The sequence below is a fragment of the Pituophis catenifer genome, unplaced genomic scaffold (assembly GCF_029215685.1).
Source record: "Pituophis catenifer annectens isolate HBS135680 unplaced genomic scaffold, rPitCat1.0.hap2 SCAF_3, whole genome shotgun sequence".
NCBI lineage: Eukaryota > Metazoa > Chordata > Lepidosauria > Squamata > Colubridae > Pituophis > Pituophis catenifer.
In genome coordinates this window covers 179,121,415-179,131,443 of record NW_027256883.1, presented here as the reverse complement: position 1 = coordinate 179,131,443, position 10,029 = coordinate 179,121,415, and the positions used below count along the sequence as shown (strand labels likewise).

The 10,029-nt window shown below is 37.3% G+C and overlaps 1 protein-coding gene across 1 annotated transcript; it reads left to right on the top strand.

Annotated features, from left to right (window-relative positions):
* The first annotated feature begins 1,515 nt into the window (after positions 1-1,515).
* On the top strand, positions 1,516-9,424 carry TNNI1 (troponin I1, slow skeletal type). Its single transcript, XM_070939883.1, has 6 exons — positions 1,516-1,556; positions 1,837-1,968; positions 3,570-3,659; positions 4,351-4,527; positions 6,786-6,896; positions 8,569-9,424. Exons 2-5 carry the CDS (start codon positions 1,843-1,845, stop codon positions 6,891-6,893), a joined length of 501 nt encoding a protein of 166 aa, XP_070795984.1. The 5' UTR covers positions 1,516-1,556; positions 1,837-1,842; the 3' UTR covers positions 6,894-6,896; positions 8,569-9,424.
* The last annotated feature ends 605 nt before the right edge of the window (positions 9,425-10,029 follow it).

Genomic DNA, 10,029 nt, shown 5'->3' with positions numbered 1-10,029 from the left:
TATGGAAAGTCCTATAGGAATATGCAGCAGTGACAGATACACAAAATTGTATTGAAATCTTAAATATTTTTAGTCAGATTCTGGTTGTGTTTACCCATCATTCTTAAATACATTACAAAACTGAGCTTGTTTAGTTTTAAATTAGCATCTTATGTGTTTGTTTGTCTATATTGTGTAGACCCAGAAAATGTATTTCTTTAGTAAACAGAAAATATATTGTCTGAATGGAGCCCTCTATTCTTAGCCCATATTATTGGATCACATGGTTAAGGTTAGAAGGTTAGGGCACACTTCATGGCTGGGTTCTACTTACCTTTACTACCGGTTTGCAACGGGAGCACGCGCACACACTTCTACGCATGTGCAGAATCTACTGCACATGCACAGATAATCAATTATGATGTCCGGGTGGGTGGGCAGAGCCTCCGCTGATTTTACTACCAGTTCTATAGAACCAGACAGAACTGGGAGCAGCCCACCACTGGCGCACTTTGTTATCCTGCTGCTCTTCAGATGTTTTTGGTCTACAGAATTATTGACTATCTTGCCTGGGAATTCTGAAAATTGCAATTCAAGACATGAGGAGAGCACATGTTTCAGGATGACTACGTTAAAGAACCATAGCAAAATGAGATCATTGTGATTATTAATAACAGAGGCTTATGACTTTTAAGGAGAGGTTTTAACAAGGCTAATAGTACAGCTAATAAGACAACACCAGACAGGAAATCCATCCTGATCAATGCAGATCAGCAATAGGATGGGAGAATAATCCTAAAGAAGAGGAGGAAAAGCCATAGACAAAGCAATGGTCAGATAGCAGAAATCTCAGCCTGAAGCAGGAATGGAATTTGAGAAAGCATGCTAGATTTGACCCTACCCAGTTCTATTTCATATTTTGTTTATCAATCATATTTATTTGTCACACATCTCATGAGTCACGTGACTCTGACATAAAGTAAGGGAGGGGGGAGGCGCATTCATATTTGTTACTTAACACTATAATAAAAGTAGTTTTAGTATTCACAGCTTTGGTATTCAAGTCTGGTCTACCTCAAAAGGCAGACAGAATCACTGTGGAGTCCAGTCCAATGGTGGGTTGCTACTGGTTTGCCCCAGATCGGGCAAACCGGTAGCAGAGGCGGGAGGCTCCGCCCACCCACATGGATGTCTTTGCGCATGCACATAAGCTTCTGTGCATGTACAGAAGTGCCGTGCGCGCGAGCCTGCAAGCAAACCAGTAGCAAACAAAATTGAAGCCCACTACTGGTTCAGTCTGATAAAATGTTTTCACTCACTCATATTTTCAGTATCTTCAGCAGAGTATTACATTTCATATATTCATTCTGTTCTTTCCATTTTTCCCCCCTTTCTTCCTTCTCCCAAATGAATTTCTGTAGGGAGGTAAGTACAGTTCCAGGATTTGTTTTTCTTAACATTTGCTGTTATGAATATATGATTATCGCTGTGTTGTTGAAATGGTGCCCTTGATTTCTTTTATTTTTGCTCTTTAGAGGAAACCCAAGATCACAGCTTCACGCAAACTCCTTCTAAAGGTGAGTCACGGCGATGCAAGTTATCATGCATTAATTAAAGCAAGATACTTTTGCATGGAACTGTACAGAACAAATTCTTCTATGTAAATTTGGGACAGCCTTCCCAATTTTATTTACTGCTCATTTGGAGGAAGAAGGTTGGAGAACTGGACAAAGGCTTCTGACTTGTGCATTATACATAGGAGTTCTTCATAAACCTTTCTTGCGGCTGATATTTCAGATCCATGGTAAAAAAGGTATAAGGTTATCTTTCAAATGTTTCCCTAATTTTTTTTTCTAGAGTTTGATGCTGGCTAAAGCCAAAGAAGAATGGGAACAAGAACAAGTGGACAAACAAGGAGAGAAGGAGAGATATTTGGCAGAAAGGATAACATCTCTGCATACCAGTGGGCTTTCCTACTCCCAACTCCAGGTAGATTCTTGGGAATGGAGGGGATGCCTATGTGGACATGTTGAGTTACACAGGACTCTAAGAAGCTGTATTAGGAAGTTTAATTCGGAACTCCAGTTCATGCCATCCTTTCCCTTCCTAGAAGGTGGAATAATACATATATCATTGGAGTTTTTAATTTTTTTAAAAAATCCTATCTTTATTTTTTTATAAATAGCTTTATTTCTCCAATTTTTCCCACAACAACCTTGTGAGGTGAGCTGGACTGAGAGAGAGTGATTGGCCCAGATGGCTTACTGTCTAAACTAGATGTAAAAGCTGCTTCAATAAACTGGGGGGAAAATGATCCAAAAATGTCACTTTTGAAGGTTAGATAAATGAGAATGACATTGACAGATTTATCATCACCACAATTCAAGATTCTCATATTAGTAGGGCAAAATACTGTAGCCATTTTTGTGCTATCATGCAATAGCAATACTAAAACAAGAGTTAAAAGAGGATATATATTATTGTAACATCTGCATTATTTCCGTATTTAGATTGATTTATTAAAATATTTACATACTACAACTGAAATAGAAATTTTTAAACATGAGTCACACAGATGGTTGTCTTATTTAAAGTAAACCCCCCCCCCATGATTAGGGGTAGTTTCCACCAGATTGGCTCTCGTGACTTTTCCAAGTGCCATGCTTTCCCATCATTTCATTATTTTTAGGTTGTAAGAAACAATGGTGCTTAATATTTCAACATTACATTTTTCTTTCTGAATATAATCTAGGTTCTGCACAGCTTTGTAATACTGTATGTATGTATACACACACACAGACACACACATAAAAGCAAAAACTACTCACACGTTAATCACAAAATCTCCAGAAGCGTAAAGCCTACAAACTTGAAATTTGCCACGTATGTTCCTCTTGGCTTCTAGGTGCTCACTAAGAAAGGATTTTTTGAAATAACCATCAGAGCATTAGTATTTCCTATATTATTATTAACATGCTCTGATGCTAAGGAGTTCTACTCCCCCTCCCCACCTGAAAAGAAATCTGTTCCAAATGCAATACACAAGCAGAGGAGTTTCAGTTTCAGTTTTACTTTCACAGCAGGAAGTAGCTTTAATACAGAACACTTGAGCTAAGCCACGCCCAGCCTCCTTCCTGTCTCCTTCTTGCTCACACAGCAAATACTGTTTGAGTTTCCAAACACCCCTCAACTCTCTCACATACTGACAGGATGCTAGTCAGATGAATACCGATGGATGCAGTAGGACATTCTACTCCCCCTCCCCCTCTGTTCCAACTGTCAATTGCATTCTATTAACACACTCTGATGCTACGGAGTTACACATTCTATATTAAGTTTCAGGCTGTAAGTGTCAATTTGTCAAGCCCGAGCACATAGTTTCATAGCAAAGCACGGGCATCCAGCTAGTATGCATGTATTCTGAAGCTCTGATCAAAAGACTATCGGGACTGACAATGTCTAGCATTGGAACAATACCTAATCAATGTATCTGATCTTATATATTCCCCCAATGAAATATCAGTTAGAAATAACCCAATCTGAGGCCTAGAGAAAATATCCCTTAACATTTTCCCCTTTTACTTGCACAGGATCTGTGCCGGGAGCTTCATGAGAAGGTAGACATTGTGGATGAAGAGAGATATGACATTGAAGCAAAGTGTAACCATAACACACGGGAGGTAAGAAGACGGAGAATGGTTCTTATTTAAATTCTCAGATAAAAATAATATATTAATACGGAAAACAGTAAAATATCATTGTCCATAAGAAGATGTCCAATACAGGCTAGGTAATAGCTTTATGAGGCAGTCTTAAAGATCCTGAACTAGTTTATCCATTTTTTTTCCTAAAGTGGATTCAGGACTGTTGGCATAAGAATGGAGCATTTCCTGGTCTTAAATTGCAAATAGGAACATTGAACATCTCCAGGATCTTCCATAAGAGCTCTGTATTATTTTTTTTAAATATGGGTTCCAGGCTAATGTTCTGTATAACCTTATATGTTTTCTTGCTTTAGTAGAGATATAATTTTCCCTTTATCAGTGGAATGAATAAAATGCGTGCAGACTGAAAGCAAGGGAAACTGAGATTTATAAATTAAGACTCCTGGGACAGTTCTTCAGAGGCTACTGATTATTTATATTATTTATATTCCACCTTTATTATTTTTATAAATAACTCAAGGCAGCTAACATACCTAACACAGAATGCAGAATACCTTTTAAGTGCAAGAACCCCTCCAAAGCATTCCTTCTTGTAACCTAGCGAGTGGGTTGGACTCCCAATACCTTTTTCCTGGGAAAGAGCAAGTCTTTTTTTTTTTTTTAGACCTCTTATGATATATAACTGTCTATATTGCCCCTTCTACAGATTAAAGACTTGAAAATGAAGGTCCTTGACCTTAGGGGAAAATTCAAGCGTCCTCCCTTGCGCCGTGTACGTGTGTCTGCAGATGCCATGCTTAGAGCTCTGCTTGGCTCAAAGCACAAAGTATCTATGGACCTGAGAGCCAACCTCAAGTCTGTCAAGAAAGAGGACACAGAAAAGGTCAGTGGCTGGAAATCCCACCTTCTGTACCGTATATCCCATGTACTGTATATCCCATGTGTTTTTTTGATGCCATCTCAAAGAAACATGTTCTTATGTTTTTTCTTGATTGATATTCTTCTATAGAGCCACCTGATGGCGAGATGGGTGGCATATAAATTTAATCATAAATAAATAAATAGATGTTCCCTACCTTTAATAGTTTGTAAATGAACATTCTTAATAGATTGAGGATTATACAAAGTGTCATAAGAATAGGAACTAAAGTTAAGACAGCTTCTCCCATGACGAATGAGAATTGTGAAAATGGTCGGAGAGTCCACTCATTAAAATAAAATTGTTAAGTTCATCCATATGATTTGCAATTCTCTATGCACTGCTAATAGCAGTCAGGATTTTAGCATGGAAAAAAATCATTTTTTATTGTATCTTCTAGACTGGTACCTTGGTATGCAGGTACTCCTCAACTTACAACTGTGTGTTTAATGACTACTCAAAGTCACAATGGCACTGAACAAAGTGACTTATGACCAACCCTTGCACTTATGACCATTGCAGCATCCCCACAGTTATGTGTTCAGAATTGGGGTGCTTGGCAAATGGCATATATTTACAACAATTCTGCATCCCTGAAGTCACATGATTGCCATTTGCAACTTTCCTAGCCAGCAAAGTCAATGGAAGAAGTCAGAGTCACTTAATGACCACATGATTTAGTTAACAGTTCCAGTGATTTACTTAATAATCATGGAAATGGTTGCAAAGCCAGCCATGACTCACTTAACAACCACCTTGTTTAGCAATTGGAATTCTGGTTCTAGTTGTGGTCGTATATTGAGGACTGCCTGTATAGAACATTTGTAGATAAGAAACAATAAGATAAGTACTAATAAGAATTTAGTACTTGATGAAAAAAAAAAAGAAAAGGGCATATGGGCCATTGAAGTATCTATAACTCTTAAAGATGACAATAAAAAGGAATTCAAACAAGTCACAAATTAAGAAATACGTTACTGTCAAGTGAATTAAATGAAGAGTTATCAGATCTATAGATAGATTTTAGCATATCAAATGTGAACTATGCATAAGTCCAAGTGATATGAATTATATCATTGGAAATACCGTTCTGGGATACTAGTCACTCAATACACAGGAAACATTTTCAGCAGCCTGTCATGAATAACATAATGCAACTATTTCAACAGTTTCTATTTATTGTACTGATTTCCTTGGATGAAAAGTCAGTGCTTCAACCTGTATATGTGAATCTGTCTGTGCTTTTCCAACATCAACGATTAATAGAGAATATTTCATTATAAGGAAATGTACATGGTCAGTTTTGCAAGGCTATTGATGAAGGAAATAATAGATTTAATGATCCAGGTCTTTTTCTTTATTACACATAGTCATTCAGATCGGAAAAATGTTAGCATGTAGTAAATTCCAGATAGCCTGGACACAGGCATATATTCCAGTGATTAAACAGTACAGTTTAGATTTAAATTAGAAGATGCTTTGATTCTCTCCTTTAAATCTTGGTTAATATATTCATCTTTGCTCCCTGAATGCCAAAGATTTTTAAAATATTTAAAAAAAAATCTTAAATTTTAAAATCTTAAATATTAAAATTTCTGCTTTTTTAAAATAACAATTTTAATGTGGGGTGTTTCTTGAAGAGTTTATTGGTGCTCAACCTACCTAGATTCTATTTTCTGCATATACTAATATATACCAGGAAACTTGCCAGTACAATATACACTAATTGAACCCTTCCTATATTAGCTATGTTATAAAAGTTTAGCCACATGACCTTACTGACACCCATACAATGTACTCTTCATCTTTCTGTTCATATGGCATATGCAGAGTATATATCTTCATCTCTACTTGTACAAATAAGCCAGAGGTGGCTTTCAGCAGGTTCTAACCAGTTCTGGAGAACCGGTAGTGGAAATTTTGAGTAGTTTGGAGAAATGGTAAATACCACCTCTGACTGGCCCCGCCTCCATCTATTCTCTGCCTCCCGAGTCCCAGCTGATTGGGAAGAAATGGGGATTTTACAGTATCCTTCCCCTGGAGTGGGGTGGGAATGGAAGTTTTACAGTATCCTTTCCCTGCCATGTCCACCAAGCCATGCCACGCCCACCAAGCCACACCCACAGAACTGGTAGTAAAAATGTTTGAAACCCCCCACTGAAATTAGCCCTTTGCTTAAGTTCCTCCTCAAGTAAGGATTAACTTCTCTGTTTCCTTCACAGGAACGTCCAGTAGAAGTGAGTGACTGGCGTAAGAATGTGGAGGCCATGTCAGGAATGGAAGGCAGGAAGAAGATGTTTGATGCTGCCAAATCACCAACAGGACAATGAGAAGTATGCCCTTTTGCCCAATGGCATCCTTTTAAAATATTTTATCAGTATTGCTAAAGGTCCCAAACTCAAAGTGGTTATGGTGCTTGATTAACACTTCCAATGTCAAGATCTTGGATACAACCGTTCTAATGGCCAATTCAGTATAAAAACATTAGGCACTAATCAGCCTTATTTACTTACCTGAAATAGTTCTTTGGATGAAATAACATATTTTTTGCCCAGGCAGCAATTGAGGGAGGTTGGTTGGCCTTAAAAATCTAAGCAGAATAACACCTGGGAGATCACCAAGAAATACCAGCATAGGCCAGACTTGTAAATAAAAAAACAAATCCTAACAAAAGCAATGGTAAATTACTTCTCTGTTGATGCCAAGAATACTAGAGGAATGTTTCCCTCAAGTCATCATGAATCAGAGTTACTTGAAGAAGACTTTAATTTATTTATCTCATATTGGATTTTCTATGAGGTACATTGTAGTTTTGCACCTTACCTTAATTTAAAAAGAATGATAATCACAGAACTTTAGAAATAAGAGTTATACCATCATACCATCTGAGCATGTATGATCTGTTAGAACTTTGACTTGCTGGTTCAGTTTTTTGACATTTCAATTATGGCATATTAGCTGAATGTCAGAGACAACAGCATGAAATAACTTTTCTGAAATATATACTTTGTCTTGGACACAAATCTGCACTCTTGTTTATGTTTTGGTTTCCATGTAGTGCTAGAAACAATGAGCCAAATCTAGCAGAGCAAAGTAATTTTTTGATTTCTAGTCCTAACCCTAGCCATTTTCCCAAATAATCTGCTGTAATTTCTAATCACAAAATTAGAAATGCAGTTCACTGCTATGCACATTTCCTTAGAGATATACAAAATGGAGGCGTACAATTCAGAAGCCAGCCCTTGCAAATCTTCTCTTTCTTTTTTGCAAAGTAAAACTATCTAGTGGCAAGCTCCTTAGTTTCACTACAAGGCTAAATAATTGACCATTGGTTTGGGCAAGGGAAAGTTGTAACCTTACAAATTTCAGCCTGATTGTAGTGCTGATCTTTTCTAATTTATCCAATGACTTAAATGTGAATAGCTGATTTTGTGGAACAGTTTAATAAGCATACAAGTCAGTTTATTCTTAGGAAGATACAGTGAAACATAACATATGAGGTAATTTAAAAAAAACACATACGTTTCATTAATTTCTGACTGCTTCCCTTCTGTCTGGTTCTTGCTGGTTTCAAATGATAAAGATTGTGTGCATCTTGCATGTTCATTGCTTTCTGCATTGCTATACAATCTAGTTGTAGTTATTTATTCTGATGTCTTAATTAATGTGCATTCATGTATTTTATAGTGTAAAATACATTGGCATTTGTATTATGGCATAGCATAACAAAACTAGCAATAACAGATGCTTGTAGAAAATTGTGCGTTACTAGACCCACTGCAGAAACTAGCGCTCTATATTATGAATATTGCTCATGGTTCCCAACTCTTCATTTCAACCATGGAAATCATTTTGTTTTTGTTATTTAACTTCGCTCCTTACAAGTCACAGCCTTGACTATGACGGCATATGGTTGTTTTTAAGCACAGATGTGCTGTTGTAGATGTTTTTCCTAGAGTCCTGAAATATAATTAACTATTATTCTGCATTTTCTATCTATTTCAGGTCATATTTCTTTCATAGAAACATGAAGAGCCCTTCCATAATGCCTACGTGAATCACTTTTTTTTTCTTCTTGGTGCTTCCTGTGTCTCACAATTTTTCTGCATTATCTATTGTCCCACAGCATGTTTGGATACTAGGGAAGATACAATCATTCATTTAGTGACCCTTTGGCGCTGAAAAAGTGACTTATGACCATTTTTTACACTTATGACTATTGCAGCATCCCTGTGATTATGTGATCAAAATTCAGACGCTTGGCAACTGGCATGTATTTATGACAGTTGCGATGTCCCATGTCATGTGATCAGCTTTTGCAACCTTCTGACAAGCAAAGTCAATGGGGAACCCAGATTCACTTAACAACTGGGTTACTGATTTAGCAACTGCAGTGATTCATTTAAAAACTGTAGCAAGAAAAGTTGTAAAATAAGGTAAAACTCACTCAACAACTGTCTTGCTTAACAACCTGATTCATGGCCATCAGGCCAACAGGAACACTTGCCTTCTTGCTAGCACATGTCCACACAACGATTATTACCACAATCTGTCAGTACAGTACCATCTCTGCCCTATAGAAAAGATAGGAATTCTGAGTTGATGGCATTTGAAATGCAGAAAGAAAGCTGGTGCTTTATCTGACATCTCAGATCAGATCTTTGCTCAAGAGATGCCATCACTTACTGACTGCAATGCAGCCCAGACTGTAGTTACAGAGGCTTTTGTGCCTGATTTATTCAGCAACAAAATCTTTCAACCTCTTCCATGAAATACAGCCTTGGATATGTGACTATACTTTCTCTGTATTCCATTAAAGAACAACAAAATGAGTAGCATCAAGAACAAATATTCAGATTCTGTGTTTCTTTGGATTTTCCAAATGATGGTGGATGGACTGAAGTTTAATTGTGGTGGAGGTTCATGACCTGTATGTAATCCATTGTTATTTCCACATTGCCAGTTCTCATAGTAGCTTTGTAAAATCAGTTGGCTTCGGTTTAGCTCTACAGTTCATGCTACAGCTGGCTTTTTTTTTTTTTTAATTTATATGCCGCCCTTCTCTGGAGACTCAGGGCAGCTTACAATGCGTTTAGCAATAGCGTTCATACTTTTATATATTTATACAAAGTCAGCTTATTGCCCCCACAATCTGGGTCCTCATTTTATCTACCTTTGAAAGGATGGAAGGCTGAGTCAACCTTGAGCCTGGTGGGATTTGAACTTGCAGTAATTGCAAGCAGCAGATGTTAATAACAATGCATTAGTCCACTGTGCTACCAAGGCTCATCTATTAGACACATAAGAAACTATATGTCTACCAAGTCATACACAATGTTGTCTGGCCCATTAAGATTTTTCCCACCTGAATTATTTGGTTTTTTTTTTTTTTTAATTTGATTTATATGCCGCCCTTCTCCGGAGACTCAGGACGGCTTACAATACGTTAAGCAATAGCCTTCATAC

What these genes read in the sequence shown, in the direction of transcription:
- TNNI1 (XM_070939883.1), top strand. Translation starts at nt 1,843, where the DNA reads ATGCTGGCTAAAGCCAAAGAAGAATGGGAACAAGAACAAGTGGACAAA. An exon ending in TTTCCTACTCCCAACTCCAG is followed by an intron (nt 1,969 to 3,569) that starts GTAGATTCTTGG and finishes TTACTTGCACAG; the next exon opens with GATCTGTGCCGGGAGCTTCA. An exon ending in AGAAAGAGGACACAGAAAAG is followed by an intron (nt 4,528 to 6,785) that starts GTCAGTGGCTGG and finishes TTTCCTTCACAG; the next exon opens with GAACGTCCAGTAGAAGTGAG.